The sequence below is a fragment of the Lepidochelys kempii genome, chromosome 2 (genome assembly GCF_965140265.1).
Source record: "Lepidochelys kempii isolate rLepKem1 chromosome 2, rLepKem1.hap2, whole genome shotgun sequence".
In the NCBI taxonomy this organism is placed as follows: Eukaryota; Metazoa; Chordata; order Testudines; family Cheloniidae; genus Lepidochelys; species Lepidochelys kempii.
The window spans coordinates 222166126-222192897 of NC_133257.1; the positions used below are offsets into that span (position 1 = coordinate 222166126).

General features: G+C 41.1%; 1 protein-coding gene across 12 annotated transcripts in view; it reads right to left on the reverse strand.

Annotated features, from left to right (window-relative positions):
- PPP1R9A (protein phosphatase 1 regulatory subunit 9A) overlaps nucleotides 1-26772 on the reverse strand; it is a 261698-nt gene that overhangs the window by 81203 nt on the left and 153723 nt on the right. For all 12 annotated transcript variants that reach the window (XM_073333895.1, XM_073333897.1, XM_073333905.1 and 9 more), the window contains 3 exons: nucleotides 21452-21584; nucleotides 20815-20935; nucleotides 11672-11776 (listed from right to left, as the gene is read on the reverse strand). In XM_073333895.1, coding sequence (XP_073189996.1) covers nucleotides 11672-11776; nucleotides 20815-20935; nucleotides 21452-21584 — 359 coding nt within the window. The remainder of the gene's footprint in view (nucleotides 1-11671; nucleotides 11777-20814; nucleotides 20936-21451; nucleotides 21585-26772) is intronic.

The window sequence follows — 26772 nt, forward strand, 5'->3', positions numbered from 1 at the left end:
ACTCACAGTGCCTGGGTAGTGCTCACGTTTGATGCCTATAACATTCCCCTGAAGCAATTAAGTCCTGTGAGCTACAGCTGGCTTTCAACTCCCTTAGCCTCTCTCTCTGCACATGCGGTGTAATCAGCATGGTGCAGGAGCCTTAGAACTGATAGGCACGTGCCTACCTAGAGAACCAAACTTCTTCAAATAACGCTGTATCGTGATTTCCCTCAAAGGGCTAGTGGGTGCTATGGACTCTGTCGGGTAACCCTTGAATGTCTGAGATCCTGATGCAAGGATCTCAGCCCCGGTTTGAGTCCTATATGTGCACAAAAAAGAAGTTGGAAATGCATCCACCTTCAGAAAAGCTCGGGTTTTTCCCATGGGGTTTGCACAGTTTGTGGGGTTGTAACTCAGGAAGCCTTCAGTCAAATGGCCCCAAATCTGGATCGTTATCCGAACCCTGTGCCCCCATGAGGCATACCAAATTCCAAATCGAACTGAGTAACTGTGCACATTTTAGAGTACTTAGAAGAGTCAGTCTTTTAAACAGGAAGGACTTCCAAACCTTAACTATAGCAGAAATGGCCCTCCACTATACCGAATGGTATTGGTCTGACAGTGTCCTTTATCCCATTCCCAGAAAGATGACAGAAGGATGACACTCAGTGAAACTAAAAGACCATACGCATTTCAAAAAAGAATCCCTCCAGTGTAAAATCAGACTGTGGAATTCACTAATGCAGGATATTAGTGAGCTAAATAGTTCCACAAGACTAAAGAGGACTTCACATTTACATGAGTTGAAATAACATTTGTAGTTAGACTTGTCACATTGAAGCTGAATGAATGAAGGATAGCTAATGTGACGCCAATTTTTTAAAAAGGCTCCAGGGGTGATCCTGGCAATTATAGGCCGGTAAACCTAACTTCAGTACCAGACAAACTGGTTGAAACTATAGTAAAAACAGAATTGTCAGATACACAGATGAACATGATTTGCTGGGGAAGAGTCAACATGGTTGTTGTAAAGGGAAATCATGCCTCACCAATCTACTAGAATTCTTTGAGGGGGTCAACAAGCAGATGGAAAAGGGGGATCCAGCGGACATAGTGTACTTAGATTTTCAGAACGCCTTTGACAAGGTACCTCACCAAAGACTCTTAAGCAAAGTAACCAGTCATGGGATAAGAGGGAAGGTCCTCTCATGGTTAAAACTGGTTAAAAGATAGGAAACAAAGAGTAGGAATAAATGGTCAGTTTTCAGAATGGAGAAAGGTAAATAGTGGTGTTCCCCAGGGGTCTGTACTGGGACCAGCACTATTCAACATATTCATAAATGATCTGGAAAAAGGCATAAACAATGAGGTGGCAAAATTTGCAGATGATACAAAACTACTCAAGATACTTAAGTCCAAAGCAGACTGCAAAGAGTTACAAAGGGATCTCACAAAACTGGATGACTGGACAACAAAATGGCAAATGAAATTCAACATTGATAAATGCAAAGTAATGCAAATTGGAAAACATAATCCCAACTACACTTATAAAATGATGGAATCTAAATTAGCTGTTACTACTCAAGAAAGAGTTCTTGGAGTCATTGTGGATAGTTCTCTGAAAACATCCACTCAATGTGCAGCAGCAGTCAAAAAAGCTAACACAGAATATTGGGAATCATTAGGAAAGGGACAGATAATAAGGCAGAAAATAGCATATTGTCTCTATATAAATCCATGGTATGCCCACATCTTGAATACTGAGTGTAGATATGGTCGCCGCATTTCTAAAAAGATATATTGGAATTGGAAAAGGTTAAGAAAAGGGAAACAAAAATTATTAGGGGTATGGAACAGCTTCCGTATGAAGAGAGATTAATAAGACTGGGACTTTTTCAGCTCGGAAAAGACGACGACTAAGGGGGGTTATGACAGAGGTCTATAAAATCATGACTGATGTGGAGAAAGTAAATAAGGAAGTGCTATTTTCTCCTTCTCATAACACAAGAACTAGGAGTCACCAAATAAAATTAATAGGCAGCAGGTTTAAAACAAACAAAAGGAAGTATTTCTTCACACAATGCACAGTCAACCTGTGGATCTTTTTGCTACAGGATGTTGTGAAGGCCAAGACTATAACAGGGTTCAAAAAAGAACTAGATATGTTCATGGAGGATAGATTAATCAATGCCTATTAGCCAGAATGGGCTGGGATGGTGTCCATAGCCTGTGTACGCCAGAAGCTGGGAATGGGCGACAGGGGATGGATCACTTGATGATTATTGGTTCTATTCATTCCCTCTGAAGCACTTGGCATTGGCAACTGTTGGAAGACAAGACTCTCGGCTAGATGGACCTGTGTTCTGACCCAGTATGGCCATTCTTATGTTTTTACTAGGACTACCAATTCTCATTCTTTAGGTCAGAAATCATTTGCCAGCTGGGATTAGGAAATAATTCCCCCTCATCCCTTTCCCTCAGAGTGTAGGTGCTGGAACTAGGAGTGCTGCCACATCTCCTGGCTTGAAGTGGTTTCCAATATATACAGGTGTACAGTTTGGTTCAATGGCTCTCAGTACGCCCACTATACAAATTGTCCCAGCGTCCCTGTACAGAGTACAGTTGGTGAATGTCTTCCTGTAAAGCATACAGGCTGCTGCCAGATACAGAATGCCAAACTGGTTGGATTAATGGTCTTCTATTCTGATATGGCAATTCTTCTGAATAGCATAACATTTCAAATAATAGAAACCCCTCAGCTCCTTCAAGTTTTTATGTGATTAATTTGCTAGATGTGGGGGGTTATCTTGAACTGGAACAGTTTAAAAGATAGACATCATGGCTTTGTTCTCACTGTCTCTTTACTATGTCAGTTACAGAAGGTTGGTTACGTTTTTCTGGAAGCAATATTGAAGAATCTATTCTAGGTCACTAACCTCCATTGTCATGACTATTCAAAAATGTTTCTAAAACTCAAAGGGGGGAATCACTAAATATCAGCATTATACTAGCTTTCTGAAGCAGCAGTGACCAAATTATTGGTGAGAATTAAGGAAGTAGTTTCAATATCACTCCTTTCATAAATGTATTTCCGCATGATCGATCAAGTATAAACCCCAATGCAAAGGCTAAAATGTATTTTGCTAGACTACTTGAAAAATGGCAGTGTATAATGCTTTGGGCTGTAAGAGGAAGGAACGTTGGAGACACACAGAACTGTGTGCATGCAGCATTCCAGAGAGAACATGTGTATATGCAGTATGTGCTGTATTCATGACGTGAAAAAAAAAGCTGTGCTCATTAAAGGTTAGGTTGGTCAGTTCACATGCTGTTGCTTGGACAGCGTAGAGGCCACGAAGTGTTCATTAAAGCAATTATGTAAAATTAATTAAGCCAGCACTGTAACATATATAGTAATTAAAGCAGAACTTTAATTCCATTAAACAGTACGTGTGTGATCTCTCCCATCAGAGGTGGATTTGCTACAGAGACATCTTTAATAGATAGCATGGGAGTTCTACCTCCACATTTTCTCACCAGTGTGTCTCCATTTGCAGTTTTGTGTGCCTCCCATCTCATTTCCTCCTGAATAGGAGGAGGTAGTAGATCACTTGCACTGTGCATGGGGCACTAGTGATCCCTGGCAACATGAGAGGCAGAAGGTAGGAATCAGCAATGGTATCGACTCTCTTTACCTGCATGGGAGTCTCAGCACCCAACTTTTCCCTCTTCCCCCCAAGTGATGTGAATCATTATTGGCCACTGCTAAGGAAGTGATGATGCGCAAATGCCAGCATGAACCTTCCCTATACTTACAGCAGCCAGGCACAAATAGCTGTGGAGAGGAGAGGAATCCTGTCCCAAATGATTCTCGTAAGCTCTCCTAAGGCCAGGGAGGGTGTGTGGTCCAGAGTGAAAGTGTGTCCATGAAAGAGAGGGGGGATGAGAGATTGTTCTGTAAACCTACTACTGTGTCACGGCAGCTGAAACAGGAGACAGGTTCTGCCATGAAACAGATTTTTTTCCTTTACAACACAGCCAGCATTCATGGCTTCTGCATGCGTAAGAGGGAATAAAAATGACAGCAAAACACGCAATCCTCTTTTATGAATAATGTTTTTAAGAGACCAATATTTGATCCAATTTACTCTATAAGCAAATGTTTATGTTTATGGTAGAGCCACACTTTCAAGCTGGTAGTAACCTTTGCCACCCTGAGATTCACCTGCAAAAGGCATTAAATTAAGAGAGATGTTAGGGGACGATTTCAGGAATGTGTCTAGCTTTGAGTAATTAAAAGCAAACACAGTACACTGAAGTAAGCAGAACATAAAACAAGGTAACTTGTCAGGGCCTAACAGTACTTGTGTATGATGTCTATGTCACAGACTTCATGATGGAGCTTGGCAAATCTTCTCACTCTACTGATCCCAAGCAGTCTGGCTAATTACATTTCACACATTTCTGGGCTTCCCTGTGAGATGGACCACGGAACTTTGGGACACAATTAGAATTGAGGAAACTTGAGGGTCTTTATCGTACAGTTTTCTTAAATGAAGCAAAATCAGAAAGGGAGTTGTACCAAATTCTACCCCATCCCTTCTCCTCAGCAGATACCTGCATTAGTAGGAAGGGGTGCTAACAGCATAAACTTTGTGTAAGTGTGCATGTATATGCTTATAAAATATTTTCATTGAAATATGTATATTATTTATTAAAATCTTCTTTATCCAGTTGTGACACTGATGTGTTCAGTCACAACTTTCTGTGAATACTCAATATTTTAAGCTTACAAATAGCAACAATGTAAAAACTCAAACCTCTCCCTGATAAATGAGACCTGTAAGGAGCCAATGATCATAGAATGATAGAAGATTAGGGTTGGAAGAGACCTCAGGAGGTCATCTAGTCCAACCCCCTGCTCAAAGCAGGACCAACCCCAACTAAATCATCCCAGGCAGGGCTTTGTCAAGCCAGGCCTTAAAAACCTCTAAGGATGGAGATTCCACCACCTCCCTAGGTAACCCATTCCAGGGCTTCACCACCCTCCTAGTGAAACAGTATTTCCTAATATCCAACCTAGACCTCCCTCACTGCAATTTGGGACCATTGCTTCTTGTTCTGTCATCTGCCACCACTGAAAACAGCTGAGCTTCATCCTCCTTGAAACCCCCCTTAGGTAGTAGAAAGCTCCTATCAAATGCCCCCTCTCTCTTCTCTTCTGCAGACTAAATAAGCCCAGTTCCTTCAGCCTCTCCTCATAAGTCATGTGCCCCAGCCCCCAATCATTTTTGTTGCCCTCTGCGGGACTCTCTCCAATTTGTCCACATCCTTTCTGTAGCGGGGGGCCCAAAACTGAATGCAATACTCCAGATGTGGCCTCACCAGTACCAAATAGAGGGGAATAGTCACGTCCCTCAATCTACTGGCAATGCTCCTACTAATGCAGCCCAATATGCTGGTAGCCTTCTTGGCAACAAGGGCACACCGTTGACTCATATCCAGCTTCTTGTCCACTGTAATTCCTAGCTCCTTTTCTGCAGAACTGCTGCTTAGCCAGTCAGTCCCCAGCCTGTAGCGGTGCATGGGATTCTTTCGTCCTAAGTGCAGGACTCTGCACCTGTCCTTGTTGAACTGCATCTTTTTTTGCCCAATCCTCCAATTTGTCTAGGTCACTCTGGACCCTATCGCTATCCTCCAGCATATCCCCCCAGCTTAGTGTCATCTGTGAACCTGCTGAGGGTGCAATCCACCCCATCCTCCAGATCATTAATGAAGACGTTGAACAAAACTGGCCCCAGAACTGACCCCTGGGGCACTCTGCTTGATACCGGCTGCCATTAGACATCGAGTCATTGATGACTACCCGTTGAGCCCGACAATCTAGCCAGCTTTCTGTCCATCTAATAGTCCATTCATCCAGCCCATACTTCTTTAACTTGCTGGCAAGAATACTGTGGGAGACAGTGTCAAAAGCTTTGCTAAAGTCAAGGTATATCAAGTCCACCATCTTCCCCATATCCGCAGAACCAGTTATCTCATCACAGAAGGCAATCAGGTAGGTCAGGCATGCCTTTCCCTTGGTGAATCCATGTTGACTGTTCCTAATCACCTTCCTCTCCTCCAAGTGCTTCAAAATGGATTCTGAGGACCTGATCCTTGTGTATGGAATGTACACTATACTTCAAAATGTGCGCAGAACAGCAACAAAGAAATATCAGTACAATACGATATTTTATGACAAAAGGGTCTATATGGCAACTAGTCAGATTATAATTTAATCCATGATGAAGGACCTAGGGAAAGCTATGTGAAGATCCCCTTGTGTTTTCTCCTTCCTACCCAAACCTGTTATTTTCCATGGAAGTGGGCAATCTGCCCCACAGTACACTGAATAATAATTAAATACATGGAGGACTTTAACCTTACAAAAACTGCGGTGGATTTCAAAGCATAAGGATGTGTTTTGGCAGCAGTACTCTTTGGCATATTCTTCCCTCTGCTGCTTCGCCATGCTTTCTCATCTAGCACTAAGGATGTAAATCTCCTTACAAAATCAGATGGAAAACTCTTCAACATTACACATCTGTAATGTTTTAGGGTTCAATTCAGGCTACTGAGAGATGATGTCACCACTTGTCCTGTAATCCTGCGTGCCTCAAAATGCTCTGCTGCTGTAGCTCCCTGTCTGGATGCTCCCAGCCAGCATACAAGCATGCACTAAGTGTCTGTGTGTTGAGCAAAGACCTGCTTCAGCACCTCTGACTCTAGCAGCCTGCTTGTTACATCACAGCTCCACTCTGGTCCCCACCAGCCTTAGTTACTACTTGCATGGTGACCCCGACATACCCCCAGTCCCAAATTTTCCCCAAACCAGAGAGGGTTGAAGCATCCAGTCCCCTCCTGGAACACACAGAGAATTAATAAGGTTGGTTGTTCCTTTAAAAGCACAGCATATCACTTTAAGTGATACCAAGTAGAAGGGATAAAGACAAATGGTTACAAGCAAATAAAAGTAAAATATGCTTGCTAGTGTCTAGGGAAAAGTCTACACTACTGCTTAAGTCGATCTAATTTACATCACTCAGGGGTATGAAAAAGTCCCCCCAAGTGACAAAAGTTTCATGCTGTCCACATCGGCGCTATGTCATCAGGAGACGTTCTCCCAACAACATAGCTTACGCTTCTCTCTAAGGGCAATGGGAGAGTGCTCTCCCACTGGCATGGTGCATCTTCCCCAGATGCGCTATAGTGATGCAGCTGCACTGATGTAGCACTGTAGTGTAGACTTGCCCTAAGACTTAATTCAAACAAGCTACAGCCACAGTTCAAGGTAGATTTCTTAGCAATCATTTTCTTTCCATCCATAGCTGACTCCCTCTCTTAGTCAGGCCCTTCCAAAACAGTACAAAGGACCATCTTCCCTTGATCTTTGCCTAAGCAGGTTTCTCACCTATATTCAGTTCCCAGAGACTTTAACCTCCTTAGCTGAAGGACCCATCTTTGGCAGATTGCAAGAGTTCAGGTGTCTGTCCAGTGATGGAAACCAAGACGGCTTTTTCTCTCTCCTTTTATCGTCCCAAAGGCACTGTTTTGTCTGCACACTCAGGATGACCTCTTGCTGTTCTTCCCTTCCTGTGGGCTTCCCCTCCCCCTGATGATTCAAACATAAATGGGGCTTCCATTGTTTTTGGTCACACCTTGCTTAATTTACTACTGGGGGAATTCTGCGCCACTGCGCAATTCAGAATTTTGCAGAAATTAATGTTGTGCGTGCAGAATTTCCTTTCCACCACAGAAATGGGCTGCAGTGCTGCTAGCCACTACTAGGGGCCACTGAACCCAGCAGAACCCAGCTTGCATATAGAAGACACTGCTGGGTGGGAGGGAGAGGGAGCTACAGCGTTCCTGGCAGCTGCAGTTCCCAGCATGCCCTGAGGGAAGGAGAGGGTGGCGTGCAGGAAACTCTGTGCAAGCCTAGGACTGGCATCAGGTTGTTTCTCCCTCTGGATCCCTGGGCTCTGGGTGGGGAGTGGGTACAGGTATTTGGGCCGGGAAGGCCCCGCGGCTGTGCTCTGGGGGATGGGGGGAAGGGGTTCGGGTGTATTGGCTGGGGGGTGCAGGTATCTGGGGGGGGGCGTGGCTGAGCTCTGGTGGGGGAGGAGGTTCAGGTGTTTTTGCTGGGGGGTGCAGGTATCTGGGCTGGGGGGGGCGTGGCTGAGCTCTGGTGGGGGAGGAGGTTCAGGTGTTTTTGCTGGGGGGGCCCGCCGTTGGGCTCTGGAGGGGGGGAGGGGTTGTGGGTGTCTGGCCCCTGGCTGAGCTCTGGGGGAGAAAGAGGGCAGAGAAGTCACTTGGTTGTCATAGGGGTTTCTTTAACTCTCTACTCCTGGGGGAATTTTTGTGTGTGTCTGTATTGTTACAGACATACTTGCTGACTGGTATTTTGAAATAAATTACCAAAATAATGGAAACTGACATGATTATGTAGTGTTATTTTAACAAATACAATTTTTAGAATTTTAAATTTTTTGGTACAGAATGCACCCAGGAGCATGAATTTCACTGAAACAGGTAGATAGCTGCAGTCCCTCCCATCTGGGAGAAAACTAGTTTCTCCCTTTGTTTGGTCCCAGACTTTAAATTATAATATCAGTGAGCATTCATAATTCCTCATATAGTGTTACTACACACATTCCCCAATGATATTAATCACCAGTGTGTCATTAGCTTTCATAAAAGATCTCACTTGGTACTCTTTTATAGTACAGTAATATTGTATGAGGCTCAGACCCCTTGTCTTTATATTCTAGTAAACCACTGGAATATAAAGTTATATTCTCAGATAAACAGATAATAGATATTCTCTCTTTATCTATTCTCAAATAAAGTTCTTTTTGTCCATCTGAAGAGATGCCATGTGGTCTGGAGAAGATTTCATGCTGGCTCTTCTCCAGCTGGTGACAGTTGAGTAGTTATCTCTTCCCCTTGCTAGTTCAACGGCTTTGTTTACCTTTTGTATAAATGCACCTTTATTGTCTCTGCCTGATGACCAGACTGGTCAGCCAAGCAAATACACATTCCATTGTCTATAGCAGACTGGGATTATGCATTGCTTGCCAAACACATTTTAATAACATGATTCTAACACATATCCATAACTTTTTGTACATACCTTATAGATACACATGCAAGAACATTAAAGATCAGTGATTTATTAGTTTTCCTATGATATATTACATGCCACATTTTGGGTATATATCATGACAACAGTGTGTTAGGAGTAGTGAGTATGTCATGCCTGACACAAGTTGCTGAGACAGAGTAGTAAACCACCAGTGGGCCTCTGTGTCACAACATCTAAGAGCAAAAAGCAAACTCAAACACACGCTGATAAGAGAACTTCTATTCACCAATAATTCAATGCTCGTCGCACATAGTGAATAAGAGCTTCAGCAATTTTTCAATAGCTTTGTGCTAGCTTGTGTTGAATGTGGATTATCAGTCTAAAGAAAACAATAATAGCACAAAGTGTGTTGATTACACCAGGGTTTCAATCACTAACACCATGATAGAAGTTGTGCAGAAATTCTGCTATCTAGGATCAATTGTATCAGATAAACTCGTCATCTGGAGATAAGTTAATTCCCATATCAGAAAGGCAGCTACTACATTAGGCCACCCGACCAAGCATGTGTGGGATAACAGGAAACTAACATTGAACACCAAGATTTGGGTCTACTAGATGTGCATTTTGAGCACAGTGCTTTATTGTGGTGAGACCTGAAACACCTACAGCCGGCATGAAAGAAGGCTAAACACCTTTCACACCTGCTGTCCTCACCATATTCTAACTATCAAATAGGAAACCAAAGTTCCTGACACCAAAGTACTAGAGAAAGCAAAATTACCAAGTCTAATCACTATTCTCAAACACAAACATTTCCGTTGGCTTGGTCATCTGCACAGGGTGGATGCATTCTAAGGATTCCCTGTATAGAGAAAATGAGGATGCTCTAGGGCCACTGGGTCAATGTAAGCTCAAGCACTTTTGCAAGAGGGACTTGAAATCTTTCAACATCAACACTGCAAGCTGGGAAGATAGCTAGTGATAGACTACACTAGAGGGCTGCGCTTTGCCGGGAGTCAAAGAGGCTGAAGAGAGGTGGTTGAGAACAAGGAAAGCCAAGAGAGTGAAGAAGAAACTGCATTAGGCCTCAAGCATTAGTAGTGCACCGGATTCATTCTCTAGCCCCCAGCCTTACACCTGAACGATTTGTGGCAAGGACTGTTGCTAGAGAATTGAACGCTTGAGCCACTCGTGATGTTGCAGCATGACACATAATTTCAGAACTGCTTTGGCTCTTCACTTTTCAAGACGGATGATTGCCACCAATTCCCAGTTCCTAAAGTTAAATCTCTGTGGAAGTCTTTGCAGGATTGGGACCCAATTAACATAGCTACAATTGCATATGTACACAGAAGACTAATACTCTCTTGTAATTAAAATATAATTTTTACAAAATTTATTTTCCTAAATATAAACCATAACAAAAACCCAGCACTCTGCCCACCTGCACAGTCTACTACATTGCCAATGCCAAAGCTAACGTCTTCCTCAAATGTTACTTAAGGATCAGCTGGAAAAGTCTTACTGTCACATGACTACAGCATGTACCCAACACTGCAACTGGAGCGGGCTGACCTTGTTTCCATTGAAACCAATAGTTTTGTCATTGAGTTCAACAAGAATAGGAACCAGCTCCAAATCATATGAATCAGAGGTCAGGTCTATCCTCTGTGCAGCGAATTTTGGGAACTGCAATTAACTGAAGGCAGTTACAGCTTGGATATTAGTTTACAATATGCTACACATTTTCTTTGTTTATTAATTTGTCAAAGTTAAATATTTGTTTTTAAATATTCATTAATTCGTCAAAGTTAAATATTTGCAATTAGCAGGTAGTTTAACAGCGTACATGAGCGGATATATTCTATTTATAAAACTGGTAGAACAGTTTAATGGTTAGAAAATGTACATTATTGTATTATGGTTCTTACAAGTATTTTACATTTTTGCATTATGAATTTATATCTTGTATTAAGAAGTTTACTCAGTGAATTTTACAATATTTTCTAACCTGTTCACTATTTTACTGACACTTGCAACAATCCCTTTTAACTAACAGGTACTAATCAAATGAATAACACATTTTATAGCAAGGAAGTAGACAAACTACCTGATATGGGAATAAACCCAGAGCAAGTACTGGGGAGATGGTGGCTCAGTGAATTAATATTAGGATAGTATTGGTAATGATTCTCCTTGAGGTTTCCATTTGACTGACACCTATTTGGTGGCCTATGTGAACAATGGGTCAGAGCCTGGTTTAAATCCTTTGAAAGAAATCAACTTTGACCAAATTACAGCAACTGAGGATCTGACCCTACCTGTGGTTTCAGTCCAAGTCTTAATTATCACGTAGTCCCATCACAAAAAATTAATATCATTTATACCATTGCTGGGAGTCCCAGCAGAGATGTTACAGGTTAAAAGGACAGAGAGGTCTCTCCCTTTCCACTTTCTTGTATTGCCCCTACCCCAAGAAATTGATACTCCTAATGGAAGCAACTAGATAATTTGAAATGTTTAGTACCATCAGTATGTTCTTCTTCAAACATAGTTACTCACCTGACATTTCCTTTGGTGTTTCTGAGAACTGTTGCAGCAAAATTCTGTGTAACGCCAACCAGACTGATTCCATCCACTTCTACAATTTGGTCATTTACTTGGATCCTTTCAGAAAAACAAATAAAATCCCTAAATTACTCATCAAAACATAAAAGGAAGCAATAATTGTAGCTTTTAAAAAAGCATTTGGAGTTACACCAAAATTAAAAAAATTGAAGTAAATACCATCCGCACAACATTATGCAGTCTGTTTGTTATGTGATACAGACCCCAATTTAGGAAAGGGCTGACTTCATTGGCATATGAGCACATGCCTAAACGCATTCCTGAAGTGGGGCAAAGCATGCTTTGCTATTTGGTATTGCTAAATACAGAAGCAACAGCAAAGAAAAAAATACAAAATTATGTCACTGCCTGTGTACAGATACCTCATAATTACAGCTTTAGACAATCTTAGTATTATGAGTAATTACATTCCTCCATATCAGTGGTATTGTAGGTAATCACAGGTAAAACAAATTGCTGAGTCTGGAACATTACAAAATTAAACTCAGACCTGAGCTACACTTAAAAGTTAAAGTGATCTAGCTACATCACTCAGGACTGTGCGCTGTAGTTAGGCCAACCTATTCCATAGTTTAGACCCAGCTAAGTTGATGGAAGAATTTGTCTGTAGACCTGGTTACCAACTCTAGGAGAGGTGGATTAACTACACTGATGGAAAAGCCCCTTCCATTGACGTAGGAAGTGTCAGCTGCAGTACTACAGTGACCCAGCTGAAGCATCAGAGCTACGTTGCTACAGTGGCTGTAGTGTAGACATACCTTGAGATACCTGAATAACTTAAAAAGAACAGGAGGACTTGTGGCACCTTAGAGACTAACAAATTTAATTGAGCACAAGCTTTCGTGAGCTACAGCTCACTTCATCTGAAAGGTTTCAGAGGAACAGCCGTGTTAGTCTGTATTCGCAAAAAGAAAAGGAGTACTTGTGGCACCTTAGAGACTAACCAATTTATTTGAGCATGAGCTTTCGTGAGCTACAGCTCACTTCATCAGATGTTTACCGTGGAAACTGCAGCAGACTTTATATACACACAGAAATCATGAAACAATACCTCCTCCCACCCCACTGTCCTGCTGGTAATAGCTTATCTAAAGTGATCAACAGGTGGGCCATTTCCAGCACAAATCCAGGTTTTCTCACCCTCCACCCCCCCACACAAATTCACTCTCCTGCTGGTGCTAGCCCATCCAAAGTGACAACTCTTTACATAATCAAGTCGGGCTATTTCCTGCATAGATCAAGGTTTTCTCACATCCCCCCCACCCCCATACACACACAAACTCACTCTCCTGCTGGTAATAGCTCATCTAAACTGACCATTCTCCAGGTTTAAATCCAAGTTAAACCAGAACATCTGGGGGGGGGGGGTAGGAAAAAGCAAGAGGAAACAGGCTACCTTGCATAATGACTTAGCCACTCCCAGTCTCTATTTAAGCCTAAATTAATAGTATCCAATTTGCAAATGAATTCCAATTCAGCAGTTTCTCGCTGGAGTCTGGATTTGAAGTTTTTTTGTTTTAAGATAGCGACCTTCATGTCTGTGATTGCGTGACCAGAGAGATTGAAGTGTTCGCCGACTGGTTTATGAATGTTATAATTCTTGACATCTGATTTGTGTCCATTTATTCTTTTACGTAGAGACTGTCCAGTTTGACCAATGTACATGGCAGAGGGGCATTGCTGGCACATGATGGCATAGATCACATTGGTGGATGTGCAGGTGAACGAGCCTCTGATAGTGTGGCTGATGTTATTAGGCCCTGTGATGGTGTCCCCTGAATAGATATGTGGGCACAATTGGCAACGGGCTTTGTTGCAAGGATAAGTTCCTGGGTTAGTGGTTCTGTTGTGTGGTATGTGGTTGTTGGTGAGTATTTGCTTCAGGTTGCGGGGCTGTCTGTAGGCAAGGACTGGCCTGTCTCCCAAGACTTGTGAGAGTGTTGGGTCATCCTTTAGGATAGGTTGTAGATCCTTAATAATGCGTTGGAGGGGTTTTAGTTGGGGGCTGAAGGTGACGGCTAGTGGCGTTCTGTTATTTTCTTTGTTAGGCCTGTCCTGTAGTAGGTAACTTCTGGGAACTCTTCTGGCTCTATCAATCTGTTTCTTTACTTCTGCAGGTGGGTATTGTAGTTGTAAGAAAGCTTGACAGAGATCTTGTAGGTGTTTGTCTCTGTCTGAGGGGTTGGAGCAAATGCGGTTGTATCGCAGAGCTTGGCTGTAGACGATGGATCGTGTGGTGTGGTCAGGGTGAAAGCTGGAGGCATGCAGGTAGGAATAGCGGTCAGTAGGTTTACGGTATAGGGTGGTGTTTATGTGGCCATTGTTTATTAGCACTGTAGTGTCCAGGAAGTGGATCTCTTGTGTGGACTGGACCAGGCTGAGGTTGGTGGTGGGATGGAAATTGTTGACCCGATAATGTCACGGCTAACCTGGTGGCTGAACTTTGTGACTTTGTCCTTACCCATAACTATTTCACATTTGGGGACAATGTATACCTTCAGATCAGCGGCACTGCTATGGGTACCCGCATGGCCCCACAGTATGCCAACATTTTTATGGCTGATTTAGAACAACGCTTCCTCAGCTCTCGTCCCCTAAAGCCCCTACTCTACTTGCGCTATATTGATGACATCTTCATCATCTGGACCCATGGAAAAGAAGCCCTTGAGGAATTCCACCATGATTTCAACAATTTCCATCCCACCACCAACCTCAGCCTGGTCCAGTCCACACAAGAGATCCACTTCCTGGACACTACAGTGCTAATAAACAATGGCCACATAAACACCACCCTATACCGTAAACCTACTGACCGCTATTCCTACCTGCATGCCTCCAGCTTTCACCCTGACCACACCACACGATCCATCGTCTACAGCCAAGCTCTGCGATACAACCGCATTTGCTCCAACCCCTCAGACAGAGACAAACACCTACAAGATCTCTGTCAAGCTTTCTTACAACTACAATACCCACCTGCAGAAGTAAAGAAACAGATTGATAGAGCCAGAAGAGTTCCCAGAAGTTACCTACTACAGGACAGGCCTAACAAAGAAAATAACAGAACGCCACTAGCCGTCACCTTCAGCCCCCAACTAAAACCCCTCCAACGCATTATTAAGGATCTACAACCTATCCTAAAGGATGACCCAACACTCTCACAAGTCTTGGGAGACAGGCCAGTCCTTGCCTACAGACAGCCCCGCAACCTGAAGCAAATACTCACCAACAACCACATACCACACAACAGAACCACTAACCCAGGAACTTATCCTTGCAACAAAGCCCGTTGCCAATTGTGCCCACATATCTATTCAGGGGACACCATCACAGGGCCTAATAACATCAGCCACACTATCAGAGGCTCGTTCACCTGCACATCCACCAATGTGATCTATGCCATCATGTGCCAGCAATGCCCCTCTGCCATGTACATTGGTCAAACTGGACAGTCTCTACGTAAAAGAATAAATGGACACAAATCAGATGTCAAGAATTATAACATTCATAAACCAGTCGGAGAACACTTCAATCTCTCTGGTCACGCAATCACAGACATGAAGGTCGCTATCTTAAAACAAAAAAACTTCAAATCCAGACTCCAGCGAGAAACTGCTGAATTGGAATTCATTTGCAAATTGGATACTATTAATTTAGGCTTAAATAGAGACTGGGAGTGGCTAAGTCATTATGCAAGGTAGCCTGTTTCCTCTTGCTTTTTCCTACCCCCCCCCCCCCAGATGTTCTGGTTTAACTTGGATTTAAACCTGGAGAATGGTCAGTTTAGATGAGCTATTACCAGCAGGAGAGTGAGTTTGTGTGTGTATGGGGGTGGGGGGGATGTGAGAAAACCTTGATCTATGCAGGAAATAGCCCGACTTGATTATGTAAAGAGTTGTCACTTTGGATGGGCTAGCACCAGCAGGAGAGTGAATTTGTGTGGGGGGGTGGAGGGTGAGAAAACCTGGATTTGTGCTGGAAATGGCCCACCTGTTGATCACTTTAGATAAGCTATTACCAGCAGGACAGTGGGGTGGGAGGAGGTATTGTTTCATGATTTCTGTGTGTATATAAAGTCTGCTGCAGTTTCCACGGTAAACATCTGATGAAGTGAGCTGTAGCTCACGAAAGCTCATGCTCAAATAAATTGGTTAGTCTCTAAGGTGCCACAAGTACTCCTTTTCTTTTTTCATCTGAAAGCTTATGCTCACGAAAGCTTATGCTCAAATAAATTTCTTAGTCTCTAAGGTGCCACAAGTCCTCCTTTTCTTTTTGCGGATACAGACTAACACGGCTGGTACTCTGAAACTTGAATAACTTACACATTGTCCTTTTCTTAACAATCCTGAAGAACAATGTAAACTGCAGTTCTAGTATTTCATGCTACTTGAAAACAGAGTATTCTTTAGAGCAAAAGCATATTTTAATAATCTATCATATACCTAAAGGGCCACTACTCAGTAGATTATGCCTAAACTTCAAATAAATTAGGGTAAATTAGTCTTTTAAATTATCTTTAAGAGGTCTGATCTTGCATCCCCTGCACACCAGGAATTCTCAGTGACTTGAAAGGGAGTCTTGGATGTACAAGGAATGAAGGATAAAGCCTTAACTTGTTTTACCAGGGGAAGAATCTCCTAGATTTTAAACATCTATTTATAACACAACCTACTGCTCCATGTGGCAAAGTTAAAAACAATGAATTGCTACTCTTTTCATTCCCCAATACACACAACTGTAACCTGTGAATGCATCCCTAGAGCAGAGATAGCATCATCATTTATTAAAGGTACATGGAGGGAAGAGAGACATATCAAATTCAGCTCTGCTAGAAACATACAAATTCCAACAGTTTTCCAAATGAAAAAGCATATAAAAATCGTAAAAGAAACACATTTTCAAACATCTGTATGTGAGCTACTATATCAGATAACACAGATTTAAAAGGAACCAACAGAAATAGAGCAGATGAAAGTTCCTTGTTTTAAGTCAAGATATTTAAAAACGGCACTTTTTCCTGAGCATAAATATCTACTAATGGAAGTTTTCCTCAGGACCTCAGAACCACATGCTCCGGGAATGCAAATTAGAAACTACATTTTGCGAAGGAGTACTAAAAATAATTTCACTCTCAGCTTTGGCATAACACCTCACATTTCTACAAGCATTTTGAATAACATCTCCCAACATTCTGAACTATACTGCTGAGCACAAATGGCTCCTTAGAGCTACTTTGGCAGCTTCAAAGTTCATGCTGTCACTGTGGACCAACTGTGGATCAATGGATTATTTCCCATCCAGACACAGCGAATTTTGAAAATACTGCTTTTGTGGAAGCCTACAAACTGCATCTCTGCAACCCCACCTACTCCCTTTTTAGAACTGTATATCATTTTTATACATGTAACTGTTGCCATTACATTGAACATACCTCAATAATATAAAAAGATTGACAGATTATGAGAGTCTTTTTGTCCATTAGCCCACTTTGGTTATTACTTCTCTCTATTTCTTTTCTTTGCGGCTTACTAATTTATTTCCATTTCTTATTTCAGTCTTCTTAGTTCTCCAAATACGTAATATTGCCATCGAAAAGGATATTTTCTATATGATGCCAAGTAAGTATTACTATATTTTCATACATGTAAGAGTAATCACATTTATTTTCCAATCATGTCTTATTCTATGTTTGGAAAGAATCCTTGACCCGGGAGACACTACCAAAATAAGCAATACTAATAAGATTTTCTACGTAATTGAGAACTGATTTGTCAGAAGGCCAATGCATAAAGAAATTAATGTGCATTTTTGCTTGCTAAAACTGCTTTTGCAATTAACATAATTCCAAATGCAAATCTGTTATTTGTGCACAAATGGCCAGTTTGTCAAATAGCTCGTCCTTTGCAAGTCAAAATTCACAATTTGCACATGGAATTGTAGTAACTATGCAGAAATTAGGCAAACGTGTTTACGTATATCAGCATCCATTTTGTATCTGACCTTTTGAAACTCAGGCCTTAATATGTAAAAGTGGAATAAAAGTGCTAATAAAAAATGTAGAGGTAACATACAATGTATGTTAAAATTATAGAATAAAATAAAATAATCAGAGTTCCTTTTCAGTAAATTGAATTCTTTCCTCTCTCTTTATCCATCTGGGATTTTGAAGATATAACTGTCAAGATGACTTTTTCGGGTTTGTATTGGATGGTGCACGTAGGCCACTGTCTTTACGAAATCAGCATTACATGACAAAGGAGCAGGAGGAAAAATTCCGTCCTAAAACCTTTTTTTAAACAGCGGAATCAACAGCATCCTTTTTTCTAAATATTAAAGGCATTTGTACAACATATATGAAGATGAAGGATGGTTATTCATTTATAATATATAATTACACCATATTATATAATATGTATTATTACACCAGTTACAATTAATTTCCAGACAGTTATTTTCAACCTTTACCCCCCCCCACATTTGATTCTTCCTCCATCCTGTTCCTGACAGTTTTACAGATGTGTTGAATGGCTTGACACCAATCTGAACAACAACATGCTATTTCTCACCAGCTCGTGTGTGTGTGTGTTTGTTTGTGTGTGTGTGAACAAATTAAGTACCAAATGGGAGAAGGGTTTTCGGGTGACAAAGACTTAAAAAGAAAAAGTTTAACAGTATTTTATTATTAATGAAATTCGTGGTTTCTCTATTATTTTCTAAGGGCCAGTTCCTCAAGCCTCACTTACAGGGAACAGCATATGAACTAATTTAAGTTGCTGGAACAACTTGCCTAATTGCTTCTCAATATCAGAAAGATTGCAGAATTAGGTCCTAAAAATGTGACTTCAAATTTTGAAGAGATATAATTTAGTATACGTTTCAAGTTGTGAATTGTTACACATTCCTCAGCAACTGTTCTCAGGTAAATTTATTATCAGAAAAAATTTTTCAAATGATGCATCATCCACTACACCTGTCCTGTACTTGAACTGGGAGATTATTTATACAAAGTAGCCATTTACCCTATCACATGTAATGAGAGTATTGGTATTTCATTTTCAGTTTGCCCACTGATTCCTTCGCTTTTTATTACCTCTAACTATCTATCATCCTATGCTTAATTTGGACTGGAGCTTACAGCAACCTCTCTGGTTCAATTGGCCAATGACATTTACCACAGAATGCCCTTTACATGGCAACTACCCAACATCTACTATGTCTGGAGCAGCATGAATAAGACAGTGGTGCTCAGTCACTCGGAATTCCCTCACTAGTTTCTCATCTTCCCCGAGGGCAAGTAATACCCGGAGTAATCTCCTGACTTTTGCAGAAAGACATGGAAAATTTACTGCAGCTACTGAAGTACAATTCTTATCTGAAAATTACAATATTAGGGATCCCACCCCAATCTTTATTCAATTATTCTAGGATATTTGAGACATCCTCAAATATATTCATATTTATTGCTAAAAGATGGTGTTTTGATTATTATGCTTACTGATTACCATATAAGGATGAGGTGGAAAGAACCTCCAGAGCTGATGCACAATAGATGTTCCATATTCAGGAATAGGGTGCTCCATATTCAGAGAGTTGTGTACACCTGTCTCGAATGAAGTATTTTGGAAAGAACATGAGAGTTCTTTCTCAGCTGCCTGATCATTGGTCAACTGGAGACAAATATTAAAGGGGCCAAAGCAAAAATGTAGTATGATCTCCCTGATGAGGGACCAACAATAACTTGTGCAGGCTGTGTTTGTTTGAAGTATAAACAGTCCTGAACCAGCCCTCAAAACACCAAAGGAGAAGCCTCATATGTGGTGTCTCAAAGGTGCAGGCTGCCAGATATCCAAGCAATTGAAGACAACTTATCTATGTCTTTGGGCTGATTTGAATCTTTGAGATGAGATCTGCTAACATCGAGAATCTGTTGGAGGGAAGATAAGCCCTGGCTGATATAGTGTCTAAGTAGGCTCCTATGAACTCCACTCTTTGTACCAGGCTCAAAGTGAATTTCTCAATGTTGAGTGTCAATTCTAGCTTGCAGAACTGAGATCTTATCACCTTTATGGTGGCAAAAACCTCATTATATGATTGTCCCTTGAGTAGCCATTCATTGAGGTATAGAAAATGATTATGCCCAGACATCGAAACTCGGTGGACATTTGAATACTTGGGACGCTTCGGACATTTCTGGGATTCCTCTCAAGTTCCCCTGCAGATGGAAGGGTGGCCACCAGAAGTCTACAGAGATCCACTCGAGACCTCCTGAAGACCTTGCATAAATATTAATCAGGGGTATATTTGAGGTGCTCTCCTAACCTGTTGCGGACGTGTGTAAGTGCTGGAGACTAAATAAAGTAAAAGCTTTCTGTAAAAGCACTTTTGTTTGTATCAACCATTTATCGGCCGGACGTACCACGTCCCCATTGATTTATTTCCTGACACCACCTTACAAAGAGTAAAGTTACCAAGAGCTGGAATGCATGTGTGTAATCACTCAAAGAAGAATTTATAATACTGAAGATCATTCTGCATTCGTGATTTTCAAAAAGTGCATGTTAAGTGAGAAATGAGGAACTCAAGGGCACACAACTACACAGGAAAAACTAGAAAAATGTTGCTGAGGAACCATTTTTCATAGATACTGACCATCCAAAATACTCTTTGAAACCAATGGGAGCTGCAGGCACCACCATTCAAAGACATTATAAATGCTTCAGCACTTCTGATTTTGGACAACCAACTTGATTTTGGACAACCAACCAAATGCAACAGGGGCTTGGTTTTCAGGAAGTTGTGAGCAACCACCATCTGCAAATCTGGCCTTTTTAAAGCATCACAAGTGAGATAATCAACACAATTATCTTCTGAAATTTCAGGTTGCTACTTTTATTTAGAAGCCCACCTTTAGGTATCCAGATTAGAACATTTGGGCCTTAACACTAACTCAAATTTCTAGCTATAAAATTACACACAATTTTTTGCCCTATGCAAACAACCAGAAATTATTTTCTACAAAAATCAATATCCATAACAACTACTGTTGAGGAAGATACCAAACACTGAATCTAGTTTACCTGCCATCTCTTTCAGCTGCCCCACCTTCTGTTACTGTTTTGACAAATATTCCCAGTTTTTCAAGGCCTGCATCTGCTCCAACGCCCATTCCAATAATACTGATGCCAAGTCCATCTTCATCTGTGGAGAAGACAAATAAAAGCAGCAATATATGTTTGATTTTAAAGTAATTTGGCATTTAAAGAAGTACATTTGCATCTGGCTTTTGTTTTCCTTTGATTTTTTTCATGTGATTAAACCCACTTTTAATTATTTCCTTGGTGAGACTCTTAATTTTCTGCAGTTTTAATAACACACCAAAGATAGATAATACTGCATTTGCCATTTGGAAAAGGTTACTAGATTTAGGCAAGATGGCTAATGTTCCAGAGGAGAATGAAAAGTTAATATGAAAAATCATGTCAATTAATGTGTAAGGTGAACTACAGGAAACAACATTCTTACAGAAATACAGAACTATTGTCCTTGAACTGGTTCCTTAAATAATATTATTTAATATTTTTCAGTCTGAAGGGCCAAGAGATTTGCAACGGTTCCTTGAGAATTAAAATTATTCCCTCTAAGCAAGTGCAGTAATCCCTTTAAAGATTTGCACATCAGTTTAGAGAAATTGTAAATAGTGCACCGAATGCATACCTTTTTCTAGTTCCACTGGAAAAAGCTCCAGTTTTTCCACACGCTTTTCAAGTTCATATTCAGCTGATGCAGCCACTGGGTCAACTTCATCATTTCTCCGGTCATAGTCTTCATTGGAGTATGTGTTGAAAACCTTTGAAAATATGCCCATATTGATCAACTATCCATTCCAGAAAAGATTGTTAACTTAAGAAAATAACTGCTATATGTATCCATTTTTATGGCTTTTTCTAATACATTGGTTGAAATGGGTTTTTAAGGCAATGTTCCCCTCCTCCCCTCAAAGTTCAGGTTTTTAAATTAGTGCTTTTTTATTCATCAAACAGTCTGCTAAGGACTGAAAACCAATTCTGAATATAACTAATTCATTTTTACCATATGTGGTTATAAATGCAGTACATGTTTTAGAAGGACTGAGTCATTCTACTCTTTCAATAATTAAACACACAAACATATGGTTCCAATCAAACAGTGCTCCATCTAGGTAGTAAAGATCTCCAAATACTTATAAAAGTAGAATACATAGGAACTACTGTGATTAACTGTAACTTGTATCTAATCTCAACTCTGATGTTTCTTTCTGAGGGTCCAATTTGCACACACAAAACCAAAGCTGAAGCTCACTACTGCTAATATGAAAAACCATTTACATATAAAATTAAAGATTATGCTGTACTTTTAAATTTTAAGATTACAGTATGGCATCATTACTGTACAATTAAGACAGATTTAACATTTCAACTCTATTATAGGACATGTTTAATATTTATGTGTATGTGTATACACACACAAACTTTTCAAATGCTACGGTAAGTGCAGTATGTTTGTTGAATTTGTTTACCCGTCAGTCAATATACATATTTATGGCTTTTAAATTAATTAGGGATCACTGAGGCCTTCTGTAGAGTTATAGAGTCAGAAAAATGGAGATAGTTGTTCAGATTATTGATCCTATGCTTTATTTAGATAATCCCTCTGTTCACTTAGTTGCCCCACCGTGGCAGTAGTGAAGAAATATACAGTGCTAGAGATAAATATTGTATCTAAATTCTTCTGTCCTGCATCTATTGTTGCATTTGTTACTTTAAACAAAGAAAACACCACACAACACCCCCACCACAACCACACCACACCCACAATTTCACTCTCTCCCCTTTTCTGTCTTTACAAGTCCTCAACAAGGGAAGGCAGAATTAGGTAGCAAAAGAATATTTACGAACAATTCAATGTGTGCACCAGATCAACACCAAAACAGAGAGGTCACAAGAAGCCTTCCCTGACTGCAACTCTGTTCAGTTGCTAATCAACCATTGCCTACATGAAAGGACTGCTCAAGGCTATCACCCCACAAGAGGCAGGGAAAGCCAACGGCAGGACTGTGGCTAAACTCACCACGCTCTGACTCTGTAGCTGAGCTGTCCCTTAAGTGTCTAAAAATTCACATTCAACTTTTATGTTTGAATTCTTAATAAAAGTCAGAGAGATCAAATGTAAGAACAAAGGCTGCACCTCATCAGATCTGATGGTAAAGAGATCTTTTACACACTACAAAAAATGTTTGTGCAACAAATATTATTAAATATGCCCTAAATAAAAATGGTAGCAACTGCTTTAAAAATGTCACTGAGTGATATAACTTTTAAGTTTAGCTCCTGAAGATCACGTAAAAGAAAATGATTATAGCTTAAATGGTACTGTTAGTAGAATCTGTGTTGTTCCGACCTAGCAATTTGTCAGCTGAGAGAGCAACATAATTGCTCCACTTCTGTCTAAAACTAGATGCACTCCTGTCATAAATATAAAGGGAAGGGTAACCACCTTTCTGTATACAGTGCTATAAAATTCCCTCCTGGCCAGAGGCAACATCCTGTTACCTGTAATGGGGTAAGAAGCTCAGCTAACCTGGCTGGCACCTGACCCAAAGGACCAATAAGGGGACAAGATACTTTCAAACCTTGGGGGGGTAGGGGACGAAGAGGCTTTTTTTTCTGCTCTTTGTTTGTGTGTTGTTCTCTCTTGGGACTGAGAGAGGCCAGACAGAAATCCATCTCCTCCAACCCATCCTAATCCAAGTCTCCAATATTGCAACCAGTATAGGTAAGTCAGGCAAGGCGGATTAGTTTATCTTTTGTTTTATGTGAATTTTCCCTGTGTTAAGAGGGAGGTTTATTTCCGTTTTCTGTAACTTTAAGGTTTTGCCCAGAGGGGGATCCTCTGTGTTTTGAATCTGAATACCCTGTAAAGTATTTTCCATCTTGATTTTATAGAGATGATTTTTACCTTTTTTTTAAAAAAAAAATAATAAAATCCTTCTTTTAAGAACCTGACTGATTTTTTCATTGTTCCAAGATCCAGGGGTTTGGGTCTTTGATGATTTTGTAACCAATTGGTTACGATATTACTCTCAAGCCTCCCCAGGAAAGGGGGTGTGTAGGGCTTGGGGGGATATTTTGGGGGAAGACGTCTCCACGTGGTCTATTTCCCTGTTCTTTGTTTAAAACGCTTGGTGGTGGCAGCATACTGTTCAAGGACAAGGCAAAGTTTGTACCTTGGGGAAGTTTTTAACCTAAGCTGGTAAGAATAAGCTTAGGGGGTCCTTCATGCAGGTCCCCACATCTGTACCCTAGAGTTAAGAGTAGGGAAGGAACCCTGACAACCCCGTGCTTATTTTTTTTAATTACACAAACTGGAGGAAAAAAATCTCCCCAGCTCCCTCTCTCCCCCACATTTAATATATCTTTTTTATTTCTTTGGCCTACTTTCCTCAATTCAACTTTATAACATTTTTGAACTAAGAATAAGAACATAAAAACGGCCAATACTGGGTCAGTATCCCTCTAGCCCAGTATCCTGTCTTCTGACAGTGGCTAGTGCCAGATGCTTCAGAGGGTATGAACAGAACAGGTAATCATCAAGTGATCCATCCCGTCACCCATTCCCAGGTTCTGGCAAGCAGAGGCTATGGACACCATCCCTGCCCATCCTGGCTAATAGCCATTGATGAACCTATCCTCCATGAATTTATCTTGTTCTCTTTTGAACCCTGTTATAGTCTTGGCCCTCGAAACATCCTCTGGCAAGGAGTTTCACAGGTTGACTGTGTGTTGTGTGAAAAAATACTTCCTTTTGTTTTAAATCTGCTGCCTATTAATTTCATTGGGTGACCCCTAGTTCTTGTGTTATGAAAAGGAGTAAATAACACTTCCTTATTTACTTTCTCCACATCAGTCATGATTTTATAGACCTCAATCATATCCTCCCCTAGTCGTCTTTTTTCCAAGCTGAAAAGTCCCAGTCTTATTAATCTCTCCTCATATGGCAGACACGCCATACCCCTAATCACTTTAGTTGCCCTTTTCTGAACCTTTTCCAATTCCAGTATCTTTTTTGAGATGGGGCGACCACATCTGTACACAGTATTCAAGATGGGGACATACCATGAATTTATATAGAGGCAATATAATATTATCTGTCTTTGTAAAGAAGTAAAAATAATAAGATTGCAACAATTAAACCCATACTGCAGTCTAGAATGCCTTCTTTGCGTAACAAATCTCCGTAATCACATCAGAGATGGCTTTTTAGCTTGTAGGCACATTGAGTTTTAGATGGTCTCTTGGCACATTTTTGCTTTGGATTTAAGCCTAGAGTTCACATGCTTCCTCCAAGAAGCTAAACTCATCACGAGTTTTCTTGGCAGAACTCTTCATCACCTTCATATTAGTAGGACTGTCAAGGAAACCTTACAATACCACTGGGAACATGAAGAAAGCAGTCACCACTCAAAGTATTGGTGCTACTGTCCAAGGTAAAAAAATCTCTGCAGTGCTGTGGAAGCAACTTAGTCAGTCACATTAATTCCCCTAAAATAGTAGCCATATTAAGATTATTGTAAAGAAACCAGTAGTACAATACGATATTACTAGTAACAAAGAAATTGTGATAAGATTGTCATGCTCTTTGGAGCGGCTCACAACCGTGAGTACCTGCTTCAGGGCAGATAGTCAGAAAACAGGGTAGGACATAATGAGTATCTGGACTGGACACTCGTCAGAAGGAGGCATCCTCAATTATTTTAGCTGATAGACGGATTTTATGAAACTGTTTTGGGTATAAATACTCCCTCTCCCCAGTCACCTGGAAGAGCAATGCCTCCCACCTGGTCCAGCCACTTCCTGTTCCTCCTTACTCCATCCAGGTAAACTTTCCATTTCTTCCCTCTCTGCCGCCAACTGCAGAGGCAGCCCTCTACAGAGGCAAAAACTCCTTTTCTTCTGGCCCGCCAGATAAGGACACAGCACATAGTTTTCTTTCAAAAGGCCCTGAATGATCTATTAATTTCTAGATACAATAGAAAGTAAACAGTAGGTTTCTATCTTTACATGAAACCATTTCAAGCTATAACAGTTTGGCTTGCAAGTTCTGAAAAGATTAATTTTCTTGGGAAGAAATCATTTGCATAAGACATTGTGACAGGGTCAGGCCAGATGGCTACAGGAGAGTGACAGAAGGCAGATATATTAGCCCCAGGTTAAGTAGGTCCCTTTTCCCTGGGTAAGGTAACAGGGAAGGTTCCAGAACGATCAGGAACTTTCTGGAAACAATTAAGGCAGACAGGCTGATTAGAACACCTGCAGTCAATAAAGAAGCTGCTAGAATCAATTAAGACAGGCAGGCTAATCAGGGCACCTGGGTTTAAAAAGGAGCTCACTTCAGTTTGTGGTGTGCATACAAGGAGCTGAGAGCAAGAGGTGCAAGAAGCTGAGAGTGAGAAGGTGTACTGCTGGAAGACTGAGAAGTACAAGCATCATCAGACATCAGGAGGTCCTGTGGTGAGAATAAAGAAGGCGTTGGGAGGAGGCCATGGGGAAGTAGCCCAGGGAGTTGTAGCTGTCACGCTGCTGTTACAGGAGCCTCTGTAGACAGCTGCAATCCACAGGACCCTGGGCTGGAACCCGGAGTAGAGGGCGGGCCCAGGTTTCTCCCATCTCTCCACCCCCCTACTTGATACTGGAAGAGTTGACCTGGACTGTGGGTTCCACCAGAGGTGAAGGTCTCTGACCTGTTTCCTGATCCACTAAGTGAATCAGCAGAAACTGCAGGGATTGTTCTTCTTTCTTTTCCCCATGCTGGCCAGTGACGAGGTTGTCTGAGTGAACGGCAGATTTGAACCACAAAAGTGGCCAAACTGGGGGCTACTGGTGAACCTCTGAGGAGAGCAAATCTGCCAATAAGCGCAGGACCCACCAAGGCAGAGGAGGAACTTTGTCACAGCATCTTTAGTAACTGGTAGATTTGCAAAGGGTTTTTAAAGGTGAGAA